General features: G+C 46.5%; 2 protein-coding genes across 7 annotated transcripts in view; one reads left to right on the forward strand and one right to left on the reverse strand.

Moving 5' to 3' along the window:
- Positions 1-3321, reverse strand: part of FSD2 (fibronectin type III and SPRY domain containing 2) — a 42459-nt gene extending 39138 nt beyond the window's left edge. Inside the window, exons 1-3 of one of the 5 annotated variants that reach the window (XM_027572801.1) lie at positions 2832-2970; positions 864-1042; positions 578-766 (exon numbers count right to left, since the gene is read on the reverse strand). The gene's annotated coding sequence lies outside the window, so the exon portion shown is untranslated. Of the gene's footprint in view, positions 1-577; positions 1043-2555; positions 2681-2831; positions 2971-3133 lie in introns of those variants that run through there. The other 4 variants (XM_027572803.1, XM_027572802.1, XM_027572799.1 and 1 more) reach the window with 4 other exon arrangements.
- Positions 3322-3595: 274 nt separating this feature from the next.
- WHAMM (WASP homolog associated with actin, golgi membranes and microtubules) lies at positions 3596-22373 on the forward strand. Of its 2 annotated transcripts, XR_003516077.2 has the most exons (11): positions 3596-4314; positions 5465-5638; positions 8195-8345; positions 9717-9886; positions 10774-10939; positions 13749-13936; positions 15222-15308; positions 15546-15641; positions 19518-19989; positions 20906-21107; positions 22075-22199. XR_003516077.2 is itself a non-coding variant. In XM_027572798.2 (10 exons), the coding sequence occupies exons 1-10, from the start codon at positions 3727-3729 to the stop codon at positions 22371-22373; spliced, it is 2391 nt and encodes a 796-aa protein (XP_027428599.1). The 2 variants fall into 2 exon arrangements, 1 of the variants encoding a protein (XP_027428599.1); XM_027572798.2 differs by lacking the exon at positions 20906-21107 and having other exon boundaries at positions 3727-4314; positions 22075-22373.
- Positions 22374-23982: the final 1609 nt, after the last annotated feature.

The raw sequence follows: 23982 nt of genomic DNA on the forward strand, positions 1-23982 counted from the left end.
AAAAAGAAAAGAAAAAGAAAACCAACACACCCATGACTTTCTGCTCCCTCTTAGGTGACATTCAATCCTAGGGTCATTTGAAGGCATAGTCTCCATTCAGTAACTGAAGGTACTGTCCAGAATATTAACGCAAAAGTCAAACTTAGCTTAGCCAGTATCAAAATCTTCTCCCCTACCCAGCCTGGGCCTCTTTAGCTGGAAGTCTGCCCTGGGAAAGGAGGAATGAGGTTGGTCTCTTCTCCCCACACCTCCTCCCTGAGCTGCTGGTGGAATGCCAGGGCGGGAGGCACCAAGGTGATAAGACAGCTCCTAATGGAGTTGATGCCACAGTGGGTGCTAGCTTCAGGCTCTGGGCTGGTAGGTGCTTAGAGCTCTCTATCGTGCACCCTCCTTCCCTCTTTGTCTCTCTCCTTCTCTCCTGGGGAGTTTTTGTACATCTCTGGCATTTCCCATTATGGAGACCTTTCCCTTGAGTTCCCACAAGGCTGAGAACCTTTCTCTTCCAGGGGGTCCCTCGCATTCCCCTTCTAGGCCCTGCTGGACCACCTTCACAATCACTCAAATGAGGTCTCCTTACCCATGCTGTTGACTCTCTTAGGCAGGCTCTGACAATTCCTTGCTGACTCTGTCATTCTGCTGGCTCAGGAGGCAGACCCATTCTTGGTCCCTGCAAACTCTGGGAGACAGGCAGACCCAATGCAGCCACCTCCCCTGGCTCTGCCATCAAAGCAGCCAATCCACTCGCCTCAGGCCACCATTGGCCCATCTGCAGGAGATACAGCAAGCTCTCTGAAGAAGGGTCCCTTTGAAGATCCCTCACTGGGCTTGGGGGTAGAGGACAGGACTTCCAACCATCCCCGTACCCAACGAGTGTTCTCCAGAGAAACTGCTCCACCACTTTCCCTCCTGAGAGCATGAATTGGGTTCTGGACCGTTCCCTTGAAAAGTTTGCTTGTGGTGATTTGATCTCAGAGTTTTACATCCATTGCTTTTTAAATCTCAATCAAAATGTCGTTTGAAAAATATCATTGCTGCCAGGTATCTATAAAATAAAAATATTAGAGGCACAATAAAATATCAAAAGCAAAAAAATTGTAAGAAAAAATTTATGCAAAGAGGTATGTACAAGAATGTTCACCACAGCATTATGTATGTTTGCAGAAAATAGAGATTAATCTATGTCTATCGATATAGAATTTGTTAAATCACAATACAGTCAACTCAATATTGGCAAGTATTAAAATAATCATGTAGATGTCTATCTTTTATGTGGAAAAGACCAACGACATTATCTCTAAGTAGAAAAAGAGTGTAAGGGGCGCCTGGGTGCCTCAGTTGTTAAGCGTCTGCCTTCAGCTCAGGTCATGATCCCCAGGGTCCTGGGATGGAGCCCCGCATCGGGCTCCCTGCTCTGTGGGAAGCCTGCTTCTCCCTCTCCCACTCCCCCTGCTTGTGTTCCTTCTCTCGCTGTGTCTCTCTCTGTCAAATAAATAAATAAAATCTTAAAAAAAAAAGAGTGTAAAATATCATTACAGCATAATCATATATATGTTAGAAACTAAATACATAATATAGGTATATAAACATATTGTATATAACATAATATACAATATAAACATAAAATATATAGTATAATGTATAATACAAATATACAATAATATATGATATTGTATATAATAGTACACATAAAGTGAGAGCAGTTTAACTCTTTTGAGTTATTTTACTTTTTTCTTTACATCTTTGATGGTACCTATTTTAATAACAATTATATATACACCTCTTATTAATTTTTAAAAATATTTTTATTGAAAAATAATATATGGTATTTGGCTTAGAAAAAGGCCAATATTACCCAAGAACCATAAAGTGAATATAAAGCAGGCATGTATGCTGGTAACAACAATTATTAGGTTTGGTGGGTCCTTGCCCTTATTTTTTTCTAAGAATGTACAAACATCCTTCCCTCACACAAAAATAGAAATTACTTTTATAATTAGAAAGCCTGCTAGTGTCATTGTTTAAAAAAGATTTTATTTATTTATTTGTCAGAGAGAGAGAGTGCATGAGCACAAGCAGGGGAGGGGCTGAGGGAGAAGCAGGCTCCAGCTGAGCAAGGAACCCAGTGCAGGACTGGATCCCAGGCCCTTGACATCACCACCTGAGCCAAAGACAGACCCTTCACCAACTGAGCCACCCAGGCGCCCCAGCTAGTGTCATTTTGATAAGGCAAATAAGTTAGAAAGACTACTAAAAAGGATAAAATAATACAAAACAAATACAGTAAAAAGACACACTATAAAAAATATACAAAAAAGATATTAAAACAGACTTAAAGAATTATCAGTAAATCACATGAGTTAAGATAATATATTAAAAATGGTTCAAGGAAAAATAAATCCCTTCAACTAACAGGTTCTCTCTCCAAGAGGACTGCCAAGGGCAGCAGTTCTGAGTCCAAGGCCCCATAGCCCCACACAGGCATTAAAGGGGGTGGGGGGAGCCGAGACAAGCAACTTTAGATCTCAAAGCTACATTCCACAGAGGTTTCTAGATACCCAGGGATCATCTTCAGTGGAGACAGATGCCCTAAGCATTGCACCAGGCTGGCCCTGGTTTCTTGTTGTTTTCCTTTGGGCGGAACAGCAACGGCGAAGCTGATTTCCGGCTTCCCCAGTTCCAAACCTTCAAAAGCTTTCACCGGTTCCTGAATCTAACCCTCTGGAGCCCAGACTCGGGGAAGGGCTCCTCCTCCGGGCTTTCGGGGCATCTCCCCCCACCTCCCTTTCCTGGACAGCCTCCCCACCCCATGCACTCACAGGACAGAAGCTGACCTGCACTGTGTTTCCGGGTGCGCACGGTGCCTTTCCCGCACACAGACCACGGCTGTCTTAGTAACCCTCTAAGTCACATCCCACCCCCACGTGCAAATTAGATTTCCCCATCTCCTTCAACAGGTCTTGGGGAGCCATGTGGTCTTCTTAGCCTGCGTGCGTATGTTAGGACAAGGTTCTTTGTGGGTCTCCGTCTGCTTGGCTGTAAAAAGAAGGGTAGGAACACACTGTATGTAAACATCCGGTCTGGGACCTGGGATGCTTTGAGGACAGAGAGACATCTTTTATGTACGCCCCCAGACCTGGACACAGTAGACACTCCACGAAAGCTTGCTGAATCGGTAACAACAGATGCGTGGCTTTTACCCAGTGGTTGGCGCTTAGAGGCCCTCAGCCAATAACTCCTACGTTTGATTTAACGTTTGGTCTCCAGCTAGTTTGCACCGTCCCTGGGCGCAGGAACCCTCCGGTATCCACGGGCGCCCTAGTGAGCAAGGACCGAATCAGCCGGCCCCGGTTCTCAGGAGTTTCGCAGTTTAGCGCAGGAGGCTAAGACGATAACTCGTTCATGTAAGGAACACTTTTCCTACGTCAGTAGGTACAAAGGTGGAAGAGGTGAGGCAAGAGTGGAAGTTCTCCGGCTCAGGGACAGGGTTGCGACAAGGACTGCTTCCCAGGGCCCGGACGGAGACAGACTTCTGACGTTCTCATTGGCTGCCGAGAACCCGCCCACGCGCTGACAGCCAATCAGAGGCGCCGGGGGGCGGGGGTGAGCCCGACGGGCTCTGACGCGAGCGCAGTCCAGCCAGAATGTCGCGGTCCGCCACCCGCCCCTGGGGGTGCGGAGAGGCCAGGCGCGCGCGAGCCAGGTCCGCGGGCCGCTGAGCCGCAGGCCATGGAGGACGAGCAGCCCGACAGCTTGGAGGGCTGGGTGCCGGTCCGCGAGGACCTCTTCGCCGAGCCCGAGCGGCACCAGCTGCGCTTCCTCGTGGCCTGGAACGACGCGGAGGGCAAGTTCGCGGTGACCTGTCACGACCGCACGGCGCAGCGGCGGCGGCGCGAGGGGAGCCGGCCCGAGCCCGAGCCGGCCGCGTCCCCTCCCAGCTGGGCGGGCCTGCTCTCTGCCGCCGGGCTCCGCGGCGCTCACCGGCAGCTGGCGGCGCTGTGGCCGCCGCTGGAGAGCTGCTTCCCGCCGCTGCCGCCGGAGCTGGACGCACGCGCCGGCGGGGCCTGGGGCCTGGGGCTCGGGCTGTGGGCGCTGGTGTGGCCGGCGCGCACGGGCCTCGGGGACGCGGCGCTGCAGGAGCTGTGCGGGCGCCTGGAGCGCTACCTGGGCGACGCTGCGAGCGGCTGCGGCGGCGCAGCGGTGCGCGACGCGCTCTTCCCCGCCGACGGCGGCGCGCCCGACTGCGAGAGCCTGCGCGACTTCCGGGAGAGGGCCCTGCGCGCGCGGTGGACCGCGGCGGGCGCGCGGCTGCGCCAGGTACGCGCCGGCCCCCTTCCGCCTGGCTGGGCCCGGGCCGCCGCAATGGTGCGGGCGCTATGTGGGTGGGTGGGTGTGCAGTGTTTCCGAGAGCCCGGCTGCCGGCCGGCCGGGCGGCGGTGGGCGTGGACAGGGCAGGGCGCGCGCAGGTGCACAGGTGCCTGTCACCTGTGGGGGAGCTGGGGACGGAGCGGGGGGGCGTGCTCAGGCGGGTCGGCGTGCCTTCTCCGTCTGGAGCCTGCCCCCGACCCCGTTCTCTGAAGACGCTGGCAGAGCCGGCTGTCCTAACAGGATTTGCGAGAGAATAGCGAAAGCAGAACCGGAAACAGCTGTAATACAGGTGGGAAACACCACCACAGACTAGATGTAAACACTTCCCGGTTCTGCGCATGCGGGGACGGGAACAGTGGCGACCACTGCTTTAGAAGATGAAGGGGCCTCTAGGAGACAGGTTTGGAAAGGTAACGCAGACTCGGTCAGATGGAAAGCCGACGGGGTGGAGCTTTATTTATCGATTTGGAATAGCAACAGGAGTGCAATTTTAAGCTTAAAAGAGGTCATGGGGGACGCCGAACAATTCATTCTTTGAGTGATAAACTTACAGAATTTAAGGGGAGGGGGAACGCAAGTTCACAGAAGGGTTTGGGAGAAAAAATACGGCGTGTGTATCCACAATTTACGACGGGTGGCCAAGCTTTAGTGCTCTAACACCCTGGACATGTCTTCTAGCTTGCTCATTCTCATTGTAGGCCCTTCTTAATCTGGATGATTTTTCTGTGCATTCTTTTGAGGAAGGAGAGGGGGGGTGTGGGAGAAGAATTCAGCCACATTTCAAAATCTTAATTACATCGTCTTAAGCTGCATATAGAATGAGCTTTATAAATTACAATGGCTTTATAAAAGGAGTTTGTTAGGGGTGTCACACCATTGAATGATTACAGCAATAACATTCTACCATGGATATAGCATGATTTAATTTAACCATTCTTGTTTTACTGAGCCTTTTGGTTGGAGGACAATAGCATTTTTAAATTTAATCAGTATTTTAAATATTAAAGTTTAGGGCATTAAAGTTTCTTTAGTTTTATTTGTTTGGTATGATCTTATAAATCTGTCCTTACTTGAGCTATACTTACATTCTGTCTTCTAGGTTCTTCAGGGGCACGATAAAGCCCACACCATGGTAGCACTAATGAATGTTTATCGAGAGGAAGATGAAGCATACCAGGAATTAGTTACTGGGGCAACTATGTTCTTCCAGTATCTGCTGAAGCCATTTAGGGATATGAGAGAAGTTGCAACTTTATGTAAGCTTGGTATTTTGGTATGTTTTCTTTATATTTTTTATTTTATCAAATTTATTTGTCACATATTATTTCTTTAGTCCCATTTAAGATTTGGTCTGTTTGCACCTTGGGTTCATCCTTCTGTTTAGATGGTAGGATATATATACTGAATTTATTTTTAAAAACTCATTTTAAAATGAAGGCATTTTACATTGGGCATCTGAATACATCAAGATTTCTGCAGCTTTTCAAGGGTTAAACACGTTCTTTGCTGATGACTTGTTTTTGATGTGATGCTTATTTACTTTAGCCTATCTTCAGCCTCTAAGGACATATGCAGATTTCTAAGAAACAGGATGAAAATATAAATAGCAAGGCCCTGGATCATAATTCAGTAATTTAAGCTTTAGTAAATGTTGCCATCGCTCTTATTTCCTTGAGCTATGGAATAACCCAGTGACCCTAGTTAGAGTAGGCATTCTCCTGTCAGTGTTACAAAGGAACCTAGAGCCCAGAGAGGTTAAATAGCTTTCCCTGGGTCTCAACCAGCTGGAATCAGAAGACATTAGAGAGATCTCTGCCCCCCTGCACTGGGCCAGCCTTCCACACATGTACTCATGGCCCCTGCCAAGCTATCCTACTGTAGAAATTGTGTCCTGTTTGCCACTTAAATTTCCAGAGAAAGTTGTTCTGCTCGTTATTCTGAAAGTTTATTATTTGGATAGTCTTTTCTTCCTATATATATATTTTTCTTTAACAGCTTCACTGAGATATAATTCACAGACCATGCCATTCACTTGTTTAAGGTGTACAATTCAGTGGTTTTTAGTATATTCATTTGAGCAACTATCACCACTCTCTAGCTCCAGAACGTTTTCATCACCCCCAAAAGAAACCCCATGCCCATTAGCAGTCACTCCCCATTCCCCCTCCGACCCTAGGCGACCACCAGTCTACTTTCTGCTTCTGAGCATTTCATCTTGTATGGGATCATACAAGATGTGGCCCTTTGTGTCTGGCTCTTTTCATGTCGCATAATGTTTTCAGGGTCCCTCCATGCTGTAGCATGTACCACAACTCCCTTCCTTTCTATGGTCTTATAGTATTCACTATATGGATATCGCACATTTTACTTAACCACTTAGCAGCTGATGGACATTTGGGTTGTTTCATGGACATTTAGGTTGTTTTCACTTTCTGATTATTAGGAATAATGCTGCTGTGAACATCTGTGTACAAGTTTCTGTGTGGACATATGTTTTCATTTCTCTTGGATATATACCTAGTAGCGGAATTGCTGGGTCATATGATAACTATATGTAGCCCTTCCAAAGAACTGTCAGACTGTTTTCCAGTGCAAACGTGCCATTTTACGTTCCTACCAGCAGTAAATGAGGGTTCCTGTTTGTCCACATTATTGTCAACACTTGTTATTGTCTTTTTGGTTTTAGCCATCCTAGTGGGTGTGAAGTGGCATCCTATAGTTTTGATTTACATTTTCCTGATGGCTAACCTGTAGGTATTTCTTATATTAATAGCTTTGTAGAAGAATTGGATGCTAAATGACTACTAGCATATGTTGTAATTATATGTATAGATTTTACTATCTTTTAGGTTATTGTATTATTTTTGCCCTTCAGAGAAGAATTATTGTATTGAAAAAGTTTCCTGCCACATGCCTAAAAGAAACTAGCAACAGCTAACCCTTGAATGCCGTGTACCAGGCCCTGTGCTAAACGTTCAATGGCACGGGTGTCATTTAAACAATTGCGGGTTTTTTCTAAATTTTTATATATATATTTTTTAAAGATTTTATTTGAGAGAGAGAATGAGAGATAGAGAGCGTGAGAGGGAAGAGGGTCAGAGGGAGAAGCAGACTCCCTGCTGAGCAGGGAGCCCGATGTGGGACTCGATCCCGGGACTCCAGGATCATGACCTGAGCTGAAGGCAGTCGCTTAACCAACTGAGCCACCCAGGCGCCCTAAATTTTTATATTTTTAACATAATCTCTACACCCAACATGGGGCTTGAACTCACAACCCCAAGATCAAGAGTCTCACACTCCACCAGCTGAGCCAGCCAGGTGCCCCTAAACAATTATGTATTAATAGAGAAACATAACTTGAGAGCATTCCTGTCTAGAAAATGTTATTCTAGTAATGCAAAGTAAAAGTAGATTTTTATTTTTCTTCATGCCCCAGAGTATTCCTTTGTCTTCCAGGTGGTGCGTAGCTTAGAGCCTCATTCATACTCAGTAAGGAATTGCTGAATGAATGAAATTTAATTAACTGAGGAGTAGTAATAAAAGTAGTTGAGGTGTGCCTGGGTGGCTCAGTCAGTCAGCTGCCTTCGGCTCAGGTCATGATCCTGGAGTCCCGGGATCAAGTCCTGCATCAGGCTCCCTGCTCAGCAGGGAGTCTGCTTCTCTCTCTCACCCTTTCCCCTCTCGTGCTCTCTCCTCTCTGTCTCTCAAATAAATAAAATCTTAAAAATAAAAGTAGTTGAAATAATCCATGTAACCAATTTCCTTTCAATTTCCTGTGGCTCTGCATTACTGTTCTCTCTTACTAATACAATTTTCCCTTCTTTTGTAGAAATCCTTGGATGAGGATGATTTGGGTCCTAAGAGGATAGTTGCCTTGCAGAAGGAAGCCAAAGAATGGACCAGACAGGCTGAAGAAGCTATAGTCTCTATTCAGGACATTACAGTGAATTATTTTAAAGAAACAGTAAAAGCATTAGCAGGTAACAAATTAAAATTCTATACTAAGATGTGCGTTATTTTCATTTTATACAACAAACATTTGAGTGCCTCTTGACCACGAGGCACTGTGTTTCCTAGGAGCTGAAGATTCAGTGTGAGGATAAGCATTGACAGACACTGTACGGTCTCGTGAGGGGAGAGAGATCTTATGTATTCCTTCAAACACATGAAAGATGGCAGTAGCAGCCGGCCACATGGAGAAGAGAAGTAGGGGGCTCTGAGAGCCACCGAGAGGCCTGAGGCTCCTTCACTAGGTTAGTGAAGGCCTCTGGGAAGTGGCGCCTGCCCGATCTCTGAAGGGTCAGTGGGAGTTGAGAGAGCATCAAAGTGAGGGAAGAGTGTCCCAGGCAGAAGAAACGGCACTCACCAAGTTCCATGGCTGGAGGGAGCTTGGTGAGTGTGAGGAACTTAAAGAAGGGGTGGGGGCTGCAGACAGAAGGGGAAGGGGCACGGGGTGTGAGAGAATGCCGCAGACAGGCAGGGGTGAGTGGGGCCAGCGAAGGACTTCTGTCTGATGGAGTAAGTAAGTCATGGTAGATGATGACCCCAAACAGGAAACCTAATGTCTGTCAGTTAGGTTCCATTCATAAAGTGAAACATCATGTGGCTATGAAGTGTGATTCTCTGTATCTGTTTTTATAAATGGTGAGAGTTCCACAATACATTAAGTGAAATAAATAAGCTACAAAGAAGAATGATGATCTTGTGGGTTTTTTTTTTTAAGATTTTATTCATCTATTTGAGCAAGAGCACAAGCAGGGAGAGGGGCAGAGGGAGAAGCACACTCCCTGCTGAGCAGGGAGTACAACATGGAACTCGATACCCAGGACCCCGGGATCGTGACCCGAGCTGAAGGCAGACACTCAACCAACTGGGCCACCCAGGTGCCCCTTACGGGGTTTTTTGTTTATCTTTTGTTTTTGGTTCAAACTCTCTGTCTAGCTTGACGTAGAAACAGTCTCAATGTATATGCACCAAAATGTAAGAAACATCGCCTCAAGTAGATGAGATTCATGATTATTTTTTTAAATGAAGTATCTAAAATTTTTTGTAAAGATTTTAAGTATTCTCTACACCCAACGTGGGGCTCGAACTCACAACCCCAAGATCAAGTTTCCCACGCTCCACCGACTGAGCCAGCCAGGTTCCCCAAAGTATCTAAAATTTTTATACTGATGTCCATGTAGTTTTTTTGCGACAATAAAAAATCATTAAAATAAAAGTTTTTCTTTTAGAAAGGATGTTTTGCAAGTAACGTGGAAGGCAGTAAACAAATAATTAGCTCGGGATAAATTTTTTCCCTTTTCAATGAGTTGTAAGTATGTTTTATTTTATTAATTACAATCCAACAGGAATGCAGAAACAAATGGAACAGGACAAGAAGAGATTTGGCCAGGCTGCCTGGGCCACAGCAACTCCCAGGTTAGAAAAACTCAAGCTGATGTTAGCCCGAGAGACTCTGCAGCTCACGAGAGCCAGAGAGTTGTGTTTAAATCACAAAAGAGCTGAAATTCAGAGAAAGGTAAGACAAAGATAAATGAAACTTGGATAAAAAAAACACACACACACACTTTTAGGGCACATGGGTGGCTCAGTCGGTTGAGTGTCTGATTCTTGATTTTGGCTCAGTTTGTGATCTCAGTCTTGGGATCAAGCCCCGTGTCAGGCTCCACGCTGGTCGTGGAGCCTGCTTAAGATTCCTTCTCCCTCTGCTTCCTACCCCCCAACTCACGCGCATGCATGTGCACACACACACACACACACACACACACACACACACACACACACACACGAGAGGGAGAGAGAGAGAAAGAGAGAAGAAAGGGAGGGAGGGAGGGAGGGAGGGAGGGAAAACCCTACATCTGTAGGTAGCACCTTTCTTTCCAAGCACAGTTAACAGACCTTTCTTGCTTTACTCATTCCAACATCTTTTACTAGCTGAGAATTTAGACTGTGGAAGGTTGGCCATAAAGCTTCCTTTTGGTCAAGATGCTTTTGAAACATTCTCTTGTAAAATGTTCCTGGTAATAACACTGAGCTCAGTACTGAAGTGGGTAATACACTTAATCAAGCAGTGTTTCAGCACAACTCGAGAGTAATACAAAGGTCCTTCATCCTAGGATCACAGCCACTTAAATTTCTTCCTGTAATGTTACGAGTTTGAAGCAGGAAACACTGCAAATGCCTCACTGGCATTGATTTTTCTCTAAACCTAAATGTTTTCAGATGTTTCAAGGGTAAGTTAAAGTATATGTAACAAGCGTTGAATAAGGCATTTTTGTTTTGTTACTTAAAATGGCAAAATGCTTCTTTTCTGTCTCTTTCTATTTGGTCCTAAGCAGAGAATAGAAAATTGTCCAAAGTGTACTACTTACTTTAACTTGCTCTTATTTTTTTCATGAAAACAAGATGGAAGATCTTCCAGAACAAGAAAAAAATATAGATGTTGTAGATGAATTAGAAATACAATATTATGAAGTCCAGTTAGAGCTGTATGAGGTTAAATTCGAGATATTAAAATATGAAGAAATACTACTTATAACGCAGTTGGACTCAATTAAAAGGCTTATAAAAGGTAAGATTTATATTTAAATGTATACGTTAAAATGTCTAAATCACACCTCCAAGGAGATAGAGGCCACGTTATTCTTATAAGTTGGCTAAAACATCTACTGAAATTTCCTAAAGTTTCCTTTTAGCATTTTTGTTATTCCAGTGATATATTCATAGTTAAACATACAGCAAAACAAAGAGAGGAAAACGGTTATTCCCAGTTCCATCACCTACAGATATGGAGGGAGAACAGTGTGCTGGGGAGCCTCGTTTGTATACTGATGCACATTAAGTAAATACCAATTTTTAAATCAAAACTCTATATCCTGTCTAGTAACCTCATTTAATACATAATAACCACCTTTCCGTTTAAGTAAGAAAAACATCAGACATTTTAATGGCTTCACAGTATTCGATTATACAGATATACCATGATTTCGAGTCTTTCACTATTGCAAACGACAGTGTGGTGAAGAACCTTCCTTTACACACCCTTGCGTGTAGGAGAGATTTTTTTTTTTAATTTTATTTATTTATTTGAGAGAGAGCGTGAGAAAGAGCACAAGCAAGGGGAGTAGCAGGCAGAGGGAGAGGGAGAAGCAGACTCCCCGCTGAGCAGGAAGCCTGATCCCAGGACCCTGGGATCATGACCTGAGCTGGAGGCAGACACTTAACCGACTGAGCCACCCAGGCGCCCAAGATTATTTACTTGGAATAAATTTCCAAAGGTGGAATCGTTGGGTCAGGGACAGTGCAGACTTTGCATGTTGACACATACCTGCTAACACTACAATAATCATCCAATGCACATTTTTTCCTCACCTCTGTTATCTTCTGATTTCCAAATTCCGTACCACATAACGGCCTTCTAGACTGAGGTTGTGCAAAAAGTCACGGCAGATGATGAAAATAGCTGTTTCCCCACACTTATGCCATTCTTTTAAGTTCTTGCCTACTTGATTGAAAACAATGACATCTTGTACTTTTCATGTATTTAATCACAAGCATGGCAGGCACGATTTTGCATGTTTACTGGCCGTCTATATTTATTAACTGTCTGTCCGTGGTCTTTGCCCATTTTTCTTTGGAACGTTCCCTTTCCATACTAAGGCTATTACTCTTATTATCTGTCCTGGGTTGCAAAGAATTTCTCCCCGTCATTTGCTTTTTCTTGCCTTGCAGAAATACTTCATTTTTAGGAAGTCCTATCTGCTTTCTGTGTTTGTTGTTACACCTGGCAAAGGGCTCCTCATCCCCAAACTTATCAATATTTTACTGATATTTTTAGTATGTTTGTGATTAAAAAAAAAAACACCAAACACTTAGCTCTTTAATCCAGGTTAAATTAATTTTGATGTGAGGTAGGAATCTAACCTACCCTCCAAATTGCTAGGTAGTCCCAGTCACTGATTTTGAAAACATTTTCCCCAAGTGCTTTGACTGGCTTCCTGTCTCATATCCAGAATTATTACATTTATTTTTATCTAATTATGCATTATTCTTTTCGCTAGTTCGTGAGTGGCTTCCGGTGCTGGTCCCATATGTTCTTATCACTGTCCTTGGATGTACATTTGAGTGTCTGGACAACAAGCACCTCCCTCAGTACTCTGCTTTTCCTGAGGTTTTCTGACTCTTCTCACTCCTGTATTCTTCCAGACGAACTTTAGAATCATTTTGGCAAGTTCCAAACCAAAAAAAAAAAACACCAAAAAACAAAACAAACCCCCCAAAAAACCAGAACTCCTTGGAATTTTTATTGGGATTATGCTTAAAATTAGAGATTAATTGGGGAGTCATCTTTGCAATTTTGAGTCTTCCCATCCAAGAACATGGTATCCTTTGACTCAAGGCTTTTTTTCCCCCTTCAGGTTTCTCCAAGCATAATGATTTTCTTCATACTGAATCAAAACATTTAATTTAATCCTAGGTATTCAGAAAACTTTACAGTAACTTCAGGTTATAAGTATTTTACATATTTAGGGGAAAATCCTATTTAAAAAGTTAATCTGGGAAGATGCATGCAAAATTGTTCATAATGTTTTCCTCCAGGAATGGGATTCCAAAGGTTTGGGAAAGGAAGAAGAAAATTTCACTTTCTATTTTAATTCAGTTCTGTAGGGCTGGGATGTGTTACAAGCAGCATGTATTTTTAAAAATATGTAATCAAGATTTAGTATCTTTAAGGCATCTTAATGCCACACTGTTGGTAGAATGTAGGTTGCCTTTCTGGAGGGCCACTGAATGCTGATTATCAAGAGCCCTGACATTCATCATCTTCTAAAGAAGTAATAAAAATGTACGCAGAGGGGGCGCCTGGGTGGCTCAGTCGTTAAGCGTCTGCCTTCGGCTCAGGTCATCGTCCCAGGGTCCTGGGATCGAGCCCCGCATCCCTGCTTGGTGGGGGTCTGCTTCTCCCTCTACCCCTCCCTCTGTTTGTGTTCCCTCTCTCGCTGTGTCTCTGTCAAATAAATGAAAATCTTAAAAAAAAAAAATGTACGCAGATTTTATGTTCAGATGTTCATCACCGTGAAATTGATAATAATGGAACCCTGGAATATTCTAACAATGCAGAATGCTCAAATTAAAGAATACTGTGTTGCCATTAAAATTCTATTTCCATCACATGGAAAATGTCTTCTTAGTACTGTGTTATTGATGTGTGTGGCTCTGTGTGTGTGTAGCTGCGTGTACGTGTACACACACATTAATAGTGGCTCTCCCTGGGTGGAATGGTTACAAGTCATCTTTACTTTTTTACATTTAAAGTATTTTTATGTGTTTTTTTTTTTATACCCAACGATGTTTTAAAAACGTCATCAATATGTTTCTAGATAAAGAGGAGGAAGTTGTCTACTACGACCCATGTGAAAGTCCAGAGGAGCTGGGAGCCCTGGATGGCGTGCCAGGGCTGCCGGGGGACAGGGGCGTGCAGGTGAGAGAGCTGAGCCGGCGGTACCAGCGTCTGGAGTCCCAGCGGGGCAGGGTCTGCGCCCGGAGAGCCCGCCTCAGGAACAGACAGGTAGGCGGGCGGGCGGGCGGGCCGGCCTCTCTCTTTCCTTCCCCATCCAGGACAACTCCTATGGAAAATAAAGTATTGAAAATACTTGTATTTTTCAGTACAAGTATTGAAAGGCAGGCTTTCTACCAATACGGTGATTAATTTCTTGTGTGTTTATATGGCTATCAGTGGCTACAAATATATTTACATTTTTTAAAAAAGGATTCTGTTTCTTTTGGGGTCTAAGCATTTACCATAATCTCTAGATTTTGATTAATCCATTCAGCAACTGTTTTGTCGAATGCCTGTTACATACACACGTATTTTAAAGATCATGGTAGGTAGAAACTTCTAATAATCAGCTATAGTACATTCTAAAATTTATTCTATTGTAAATTATTGATTATAGAATATTAGAAATAACGAGGCGCCTGGCTGGCTCAGTCAGTGGAGCGTGCAACTCTTGATCTTGGTGTTGTGAGTTTGAGGCCCATGTTGGGTGTAGAGAGGGCTTAAAAAATTTTTTTAAATCTAAAAAAAGAATATTCAACTCATATCAATCCTTATATTTGGGAGTGATTTTTTCTTAATTTTTAAAAACTCCATGATTACATAAAAGGTAATATACCAAGAATGATTCAGCACGGTTAAAATATAGTTTTTTTTTTTTTTTTTAAGATTTTTATTTATTTATTTGACAGAGAGACACAGCAAGAGAGGGAACACAAGCAGGGGGAGTGGGAGAGGGAGAAGCAGGCTCCCCGCGGAGCAGGGAGCCCGATGTGGGGCTCGATCCCAGGACCCTGGGACCATGACCTGAGCCGAAGGCAGACACTAAACGACTGAGCCACCCAGGCGCCCTAAAATACAGTTTTTAATATAATTTTCTAGGTATTTGTGGGTTGGATATGGTTGTATAGGTATGTTCGGAAATGTAATTACTGTTGTAATATTATGGGGAGATGTGTTTAAAACAATCACATGGAAACAGGTTCCTAGGACACATGCCATTTCAGCACAGGGGATGCCTGTGTGTCCCCTCATTTCCACTTGGGGGCTTCGCTTTTCCATTTTTCACGGCACTGAATCAGCTGTGGTCCTTACCACTGGGTGCCGTCGATCCCCATAAATAGCCTGTCAGCACGGGCCCCGTGACTGAGGGGAGGCAGAACCCTGGAGCCACGCCAGAAACTCCTGAGAATGAATGCCTCACACGACAGCACACAGTGCCTCCTTCTGCTGAACTGCTCTGCTAGAGCCCACGGTAACACTGACAACGTGCAGGTGACTTGTCTTGTTCTCCCAGGATCAGTGCAAAGAGAATCATCGGCTCCGACTGCAGTTGGCTGAAGAAAGTAGGAAACATTTTCATCAGCATCATAGTATCCAGGCGGTAAGTGGTTGAAAAGAACATGTCTTATGTTTGCATCACGTGACACACTGGCTTAAATCTGGACAGTGGAACTCCTCTGCCCTGGATGGGGGCATGCTTGATCCTGGGGAGCCTGCAGCCTGGGGAGGGGGTGCGGGAGTCGGGCTAAGTTGGGGGGCCAGCGTCAGGTCACAGACCCTTTCTTTCTCAAGACTTCTACTTTGAGAAATGTACAAACATATGATTCTTTAAATATAGAAAAGAGACAAAATGAAAGAAGAGGAGCAAAAGAAGAGAGAATGGATAAACCAGGAACGCAAAAAAACGCTCCAGCGGTTGAGAGCATTTAAAGAGGTAAGTTCTAGAAATAGTCACCTCACCTGCATTTTCTGGAGAAATAAATGAAGATCACCCATGCTGGGAGAAGAGTGTCAAGTATTATGAACAGATCATTTGGAACACAAAATGTTCCCCAAACGCCATTATTTTTAGTGTAGGAATAAAAAACAAAAATATGAGAATATTTTTTAAAAGATTTTATTTATTTGAGAGAGAGCGAGTGAGTGCACACGCACAATTGGAGGGAGGGGCAGAGGGAGAGGGTGGAGCGGCCCCCGCTGAGCAGGGAGCCAGTCGTGGGGCTTGATCCCAGGACCCTGAGATCACGACCTGAGCCGAAGGCAGACGCTTAACCGACTGAGCCACCCAGGTGCCCAAAAATCTTAGAAGATTAAGTTTTTGACACTGCTGTGCACCAGGGTTCTTGCTCTCCCCTCCTGCCCCAGTGGTGCTGACTCTGCCCGCCGTGGTGTTGCCCAGCCAGAAAAATTGGGAACAGTTAAACTGGCCTCAACTTTAGCTCGCTTTTTCCTTCCTTGTAACAAAGAATTCTCTCAAATGCAGTTGAGAGCACAGTGACACAGTATGGTTAAGTGCCCTGTGAAAAGTTGAATAGGTTTAAAAAGAAAGTAAATAGCTACTTATTTAAAAACAATGTTAAACATGGTTTAATATAAAAGGCTGACACATAAATTGTTTTCATCACACACCTACAACACACACCTTCACAAAGACCCAAGTCTGTAGCTGCCCCCAAAGGGAGAGCTCACCTGCGCCCAGACAAAATTCTCGAATAAGGTACTGAAGGTGTGCCGTGATTCCAACAAGAAAGGGGACCACTGGGGACCACTGGAGTGATAAATCAGGACACACTGACTGCAGCTTGCTTTCTGATGTGCTTACTACTCTGATCATTAATGAATACCTACTGTATACCGGCCCGGTGCTAACATGTACATTCGTTCTTGTTTACTTCTTAACCCTGCGGCCCCGAACGGCTACACTTAGCTTAAGCTTATATGCCTTCTCCTGCCCGGGCAGCACATCAGAATCAGCTGGGGAGCTTCTGAAAGTCACGAATGCCCAGACCCCACCTCTGGAAGTGGGAAGACCGAGTAGGAGGGATGCCATGTAAAAACCAGATGAAAACCAAGCGACTGTGTGTAGGACAACCAGTCGGTCAGCTCTTACTGGAGGGTGCTGGTGAATGGAGTGCAGTCGGGATGGAGGACGGATCTGGGGGTGCAAGGCTGGCTCTTTAGCCTCGAACTGGCTGATCAGTGACCACTTTTCACACGTGGAGATGGGAGGCATAGACTGATGGAGGGTGACAGAACCAGGCCACCTACGCTCTCAACAGACTGGAACAGGGAGTGAAAATATCAAACCCACTGACCTCACATTCGTCTAAAGTGCAGGTGTTTTTGGTCCTTGGAGGTGTATCCTTCTCCAGAGGGTGGTGGACAGGGGTGCAGAGTGCGTGGGGTCTCAACGCAGGGGAAAGAAGCTTGAGCATTTAGTTTCCTTCAGCCTTCCACCGGTCACTTGTGGTGAAGCTGCAGGAAAGCCTGTGCATTTGTAAGATGCACAAACAGAAGCAGCTCCTGGAGAACAAGGGGGTCCCGTGTTTGCCAAGAAGCGCCACCCTCAAAGGGGACAAAGCCAATTTGACCACATTTGGAAGGAAGGAAGTAGGAGCAGAAGACCGGAAGTGAATCATGTGATACGTGATACTTGTTGAGCCCAGACAGGTTGTTTTTAAATATCTGAGGGGCTGCTAGGAGGTCAAGGGCTGAATTTGTCTTGGGTGAGCCCTGGGGAGACAGACTTCTCAGCAACCTAAGGCAGAACTCAACAGGCCAGAGTCACAGCGACTTGCAGCCGCAGGGATGCCGAGGAAGGGGTCCTGGGGGGTTGGGCATCCCTGCCATCAGGATGGTTGGACGACCCCTGGAGTCTGGCCTGGAGTTCTGTCTATGTCACATAGTCACTACTGACTAGCGACTGCATTGGTGAGGTCTGGGTCTTGCTGCCAGCGCTTTCCTGTTTGCTGTGGGAAGACTTAGAAAAACGTGGGTGGGAGACTGTGCAGGGGTCAGACCACCCCAGGAAAGCGAGGCAAGTGAAGTTTTTGGTGTCCTAGTGCATATAAAAGTGATGTTTATACTATACTGTCATCTGTTAAGTGTGCAATAGCACGATGTCTACAAAAAATGTTCATACCGTCATTTAAAAATACTTCACTGCTCAAAATGCAATCGTCTGAGCCTTCAGCTAGTGGTAGTCTTTCTGCTGGTGGAGGGTCTTGCCCCCATGTCACTGGCTGTTGGCGGCTCAGGGTGGTGGCCACTGAAGGTGGGCTGGGGCCGTTTCCTAGAATAAGACAATGATGAAGTTGACTGTCTTACATGGGCACAGTTTGGGTGCCCCAAAACAGTTGTTCATTGTTAAAGATTGTATTTATTTGGAGAGAGCACGAGAGCACAAGCTGTGGAGACGGAGAAGCAGACTCCCCGCTGAGCAGGGAGCCCGATGCGGGACTCCATCCCAGGACCCTAAGATCACGACCTGAGCCTAAGGCAGACGCTTAACCAACTGAGCCACCCAGGCGCCCCTCCCAAAACAAATGTAATAGTAACATCAAAGATCACTGATCACATATCACCATAACAAACGTAATGATGAAAACATGTGAAATATTGCAAGAATTGCCAAAATGTGATACAGAGACATGAAGTGAGCAAATGCTGTTGGAAAAATGGCCCCGACAGACTTGTCTGACACAGGGTTGCCACATACCTTCAATTTATTAAAAAAAAATGCAATATTTGCAAAGTAAAATAAAGCAAAGTACAGTAAGATGAGGTATGCCTGACTCTTTATCATGAATTACACCTTTGGTATATTACTACTAAGTGTACATTAGTGTTATCACATTACATACAGTCTCTGCCAGTTTTTTTCCACCTTAAATTACATTTTTGAAATGTGTTCATGTTTATATATTATAAATCTAGTTCATTCTAATGGCTACATAGTATTTACATTTTATGTGTTTCATTGGCTAGTTAATGCCTTCATTAGGGACCACCCTCCCACCACTCAAGATTCTTTTTTTTGGTAAGGTTATGTTTTTCTTTATCAAAATAATACCCGAGAGACCAGAATGTTTTAAATTTATATTTTTAGGGGCACCTGTGTGGCTCAGTCAGTTAAGCGTCTGCCTTCAGCTCAGGTCATGATCCTGGGGTGCTGGGATCCCTGCGTTGGGCTCTCTGCTCAGCGGGGAACCTGTTTCTCCCTCTGTCGCTCCCCCTGCTGTGCTCTCTAGATCTCTCGAATAAATAAAATTTAAAAAAATAAATTTACATTTTTAAATTATAAAATCTACTCTAAACCTAAAAACAAGAGACATGTTACACCTGTCACTTTGAGGTCCACTCTGGGGGAATTTTTCATACAGCTGTTGTTTTACAGGGTTATAAATGTAACACTGTACCATCTGTATTTTTTAAGAATGTTTCATCAACTTTGTGTACTGTTTGATTTTTCGCTGCTGTCTAATATTTTAAATAGATTCACCATCATTTTCTCAGCTAACTTCCTATTGTTATTTCGAGTCTTATTTTTGTACTAAAACTATGAATGTTTTCATATATGCATATACTTTCATGTATTTATTTTATTGCAGAGGAAGCATTATATATCAAAGGAATACTTATTCCTTAGAAATTGATTTAGTAGCAAGGGCTGCTGTCCAGAGTGAGAAGGAGCCACGTTGCAAATGAGAACCATCCATGCAGAGATGGGTTGGCGTTTACGTACAGCACATTTCCGCATTCTGACAGTTTGCACTGTGGCAAGTTTCTCACAGCAGTGTTTCCTTTTCAGAGATGTCCAGGTGGGTCTGTACTAAAGACCCCTTGCTCAGAACCTGCAGCTCCACGCCTGCCACGTGGGCCTTCCCCGCAGACCTCTCCGCTGGCCGCCAGAAGCCATCTGTCCTCTGGGGAGGCCCGAAGCGTGCCCCTCTCTGAAGTCAGTAATGCGCAAACCCCCGAGGAGCCACATGGCTCTGGAAATACTGTCCAGAGCTCTGTTGCTGTTGGTGACCAAACACACTGCAGATCCAGCGAGGAGCTGTCACCGCCGCCTCCCCCTCCCCCACCCCCACCCCCTCCCCCGCCCCCTCCCCCACTGCCCCTCTCTGCTCTGCCCTTTTCTTTTTCTCCGTCCACAAATCACCAGAACTTACACTTGAGGACGCTACTAACAGCCGATGAGCCACGTCCCCTGGTGTGCGAATCGTCCGAGCCGTCCGCTGGAAGAGCGCGTTATTCCTCAGCTGGTTTCGCAGGCCCAGGTAACTGCTGGGGTTCTTTGCCCGCTCAGTTCTTGAGTGGCTGGCTGGAGCATTCTCGCTGTAGGAGCAGTCACCTTCAAATCAAAATCTTTTGCAGAATTCTCTATAGTCTTACAGTTCTCCAGCATAGGCTGCCTTAAGTTATCGCTCTCTCATTGCAAAGTTAGCACAGCCTGAATCTGAGTCTGCTAACCGCTAACCCTAACTCATCTGGAGGAAACGATCTCCGTACACTTAATGGTCCCATGACTTGGGGTCGCTGTTAAAGAATCCCCCATTTCAGGTTCTTAAGACACGAGTATGCATTTGATTTCTGCCACTGGAATTTTTCTCAGTATTGCTTAAGCCTACTGTTGCATCTCTGAGTCATTTACAGAATTTAATTGTTGCATCTTAAGCTGAATATTGGTTGGGAATTATTGTCGAGGAACATTAGAATACAGAAGGCTGTTCTGACAGACTGGTGGACTGAGAAACCATATTTTGGAAGATCTTTCTAAAATGAAGTGATCAAAAAAACCAGCAGACCCCGTTTTGCCTTTGCAAGTACAATACACTGAATACACATGAATGAATATTCTTTGTTGAACAGGGCTGTCACTCTGACTTGTAGTTCTAATTATGGCTGATACATTGACTCTTGGGGAGACTGGCTTAAATCCTTCTGCCCAGACTCAGAGCCTGCTGCTTTGGGCAGCAGGGGAGGGGTCAGATAAATCCCAGAAGAATTCTGTGTACATTTGTTACAAAGACTGTGTCCGAGCCCCTCCACCTAGGATGGGCAAGGCTGCTGCCGTAGGCAATGTGAGCCATATAAACAGAACCGTTCCAAACTGTGGTTCCAGTGATTCTGAATTCACAGTCTCCCGTACCCAGAAGCAGGTACAAATGAAAATGTCCACACTCTTACATGTAGATCAACCGGCCCATCTGCACGGGGTTTGCAACAACACAGTGTGAACGAAGAGCAAGAGCACGCACGCCTCGGCCTGCGGTTTGGGTGTGGGCAGACCTCTGGGCGGCGCTCATCCCAGCTCAGGGCTAACGCACACGCGGTGTCGGGAGGCCCTACTCAGCACATGCACAGCGCCTCATTTCACCGCAAAGAATCAGAAGATGTGAGTTAGCCCCCTGAAAATGCCCCAGAGTGTGACACTCTGTCTTCTTACTCCTGGAAGGAAACTATTGTGGATTTAAATCTAAAGTGAAATAGTATTTTGTCAGTCCTAGCCTGGCTTCTCATCCCAAACCAGAAACAACTCCTCCTGCAGGCCACCCCCCCGCCACCACCAGACTCTACATTAGGGGCCACAGCCCCACCCCGTCTCCAGCAGGCGGTCACGGATTTTACCCCCTCGGGGGTCTCAAGGTGCCTGAGTAAAAATGGCTTCTCCTCACCAAGGCCTTGAGACTCTGATCTCATTTGTGTTTTGCCAGCATTTCTCACGCTCCCAGGTAGGAGCTGCGCGTTGGCTCAGGTAACTCCCGTGGGTGGAATGAAGGCGGTGCGTGCAGAGAGGTCCCAGCGCCGCCGCCTCCAGGCTCACTGTCATGGATGAGCTTCCTTTCAGCCTCTGTGTGCAAAGCTCCTCCTGTCACTGTCACAGAACGAGTCACCACTGACATACCCAAGAGTGAAGTCAGAGAAACACGGCGGGTGCACGGGAGGAAAAGATTTTCTTAGAGTAGGAAGCAAACCGGAGGAGATACAATTTCCAGAACCTGTGGCTGCTGTCCCACACACTGGGTCAGATTATCTGTAGCCCAGGCATTCCCCCGGGCTTCGGGATCACACAAAGATAAGCTCCGTGTCTTGAAAAGCAGCCGTTGCGAGGACAGGTGTGCGTGACCGTGCCTCTGAGCCGCCGCGGCTTCGAGGACGGGGCGGCCAGGGGGAGGCAGGAGTGATGACCCTGCGGCCACAGGGTCAACCGACCTTCCTGGCCGGTAACCGAAGCACCTGTGTAACGGAACGCTGATGTGCTCAAGTGGCGTTATTGACTGGTGTGTGACCGAACGTCCTGGCCTCTGGGGCGGAGACGGTATGGTTTCCTGATCGTCCCTGCTCTGTCTGCTCCGTTTCAGGGTCCATGGACGAAGTGCTGGCCTCCCTAAGGGGTGGCACTAGCCCTCTGCGGCGGGTGGACGCGCCCGCTCTGACCCCTCCCCACGCCGCCTTCGACGAGCAGCTTCTGGCTGCCATACGGCGGGGGGTCCAGCTGAAGAAGGTGCGCTCTGGCCTCGGCCTGAGCGCCAGCAGCAAGCCGACCAGCGACCTGGAGGGAAGTATCAAGGCGGCGCTCCAAAGAATCAAGAGAGTGTCCGCCGACTCGGAGGACGAGGACGGCGAGGAGCCGGGCCCCGACGACGAGTGGGACCGCTGAGCCCTCTCCACCGCCGCGGGCTCCCTGCGCTTGAATGAGGTGCCGCAGGCCGAGACCTGGGCTTGAAAAGCCTGTGAACGGGGCTGTCAGCCACGGGACAGCCCGAGAGCCGAGCAGGGCTCGGCGTGAGGTGTGCAACTTTTCTGGAAGGCCGTGGCTCTTGCCATCGGGGCAGGAGGTCGAGGGGTGGTGACTTCCACACGCCAAACTGGAGTTGGGATCTAGGAACCCGCTGTACTGCTGGCGTAAGAGAGTAGCAGTGATGTTTCACCAAGGATTATCTAGAATCATCCCCTTATTCCGAAAAGAAGTTGCTAGCACTATGCTGAGTGGTGCCGTTCCGCCACCGACCGCGTCTTCCTGTTTGTATGCAGTAGCGGCCCCTCCCGTCGGAGTGTGAACACGATTTTAGCGAGAAGCAGAATAAGCTGCTTATAGCCGGAAATAGTTTAACTATTTTAAATAAAATATATTTTATGTATCGAGCGCTATATAAACTCATAATAAAGAACTATTTATAATGCGTCAGCGTCACTCATGAGGACAGGAAACGTTAATACGCGAACACAGCTGTCCCTGCCTGGCGGGGGGCAGGGGTGGTTTAAAGTTTTTAATGAGATTTCAGGCATTTGTTTAAGCAGTTACTAAGGGTGAGGGAGTAATGTTTCCCTCAGGAACCGAAGTCTCATGTTGGGGCCTTTCCTCCTTGCTTTGCGTGGAATTCAGGAAGGGGAAGGGGTCAGCACAAGGCAGTCCGCTCATTCCTCGGACTGTCCGGAGTGTCCCCACTAACCTCAGAAGCTCACCCTTGCCCTGGCCGTCCTGGGTCTCCACAGAACGAGGTGCACTGACCTTCCTCTGTTTCCAAAGAAAAGTTATTTATCAAAACCCTTCCCGCTTCCAGATTCTTCTTAACTAACTCCCTCCTCACAGAGTCAGGCCTGAGGGGCCTCAGCTGGGAGGGACTGGGCACCTTCTTCGGCAGCTGCAGCCTCGACCTCCACGTGTGGCCGCTGTCAGGTCGCCCGCAGGTCTGCCCCGTGTCCTGCCTTCCCCGACCTCAAGGGGGGCCAACCCGAATCCAGCTCCAGTGCGTGAACACGTGCGCTCTGCACCCGGAGCCCAGGCTCCGCTGCCCCCGCTGCCGCCACACGGCTCCCGCACGGGCCCCCGGGGGCGCCGCACAGGGACACCGGCCGCCAGCCACCCGCTGGCCCTCAGCCCCGAACCCGGGGCAAAGCCTCAGGCCTCCTGCCCCAGCACACACAGGCCAGGCTTAGCACGTTTCTGTGGAAAGAACCTGGTATTTAAAAAAATGGCAGAGCCAAAGCTTTGTTGGACTTCCCTACACTTACTCTGCAGTTTGGTATTGTTTTTATTTTAATCATTGTAATTTCAGTATCTTGAGACTTACCCAAGCATGGATAATTCTCAGAATTTGCTTTGTAAGGGCTGCCAAAGACAAGAAGCCCTTGGAAATTGGATCCTTTTCCAGAGAGTTCTCCCAGTTAAACCTCCTCACCAGACTATGCTCTGTGTGCCCCTTCTCTGGAGCCTCCTCCCCCTCATTTCCCCCTTCGCCCCCTGCTTCCAGCCAAGCGTTGAATTC

The sequence above is a fragment of the Zalophus californianus genome, chromosome 6 (genome assembly GCF_009762305.2).
Source record: "Zalophus californianus isolate mZalCal1 chromosome 6, mZalCal1.pri.v2, whole genome shotgun sequence".
NCBI classification, from domain to species: Eukaryota; Metazoa; Chordata; class Mammalia; order Carnivora; family Otariidae; genus Zalophus; species Zalophus californianus.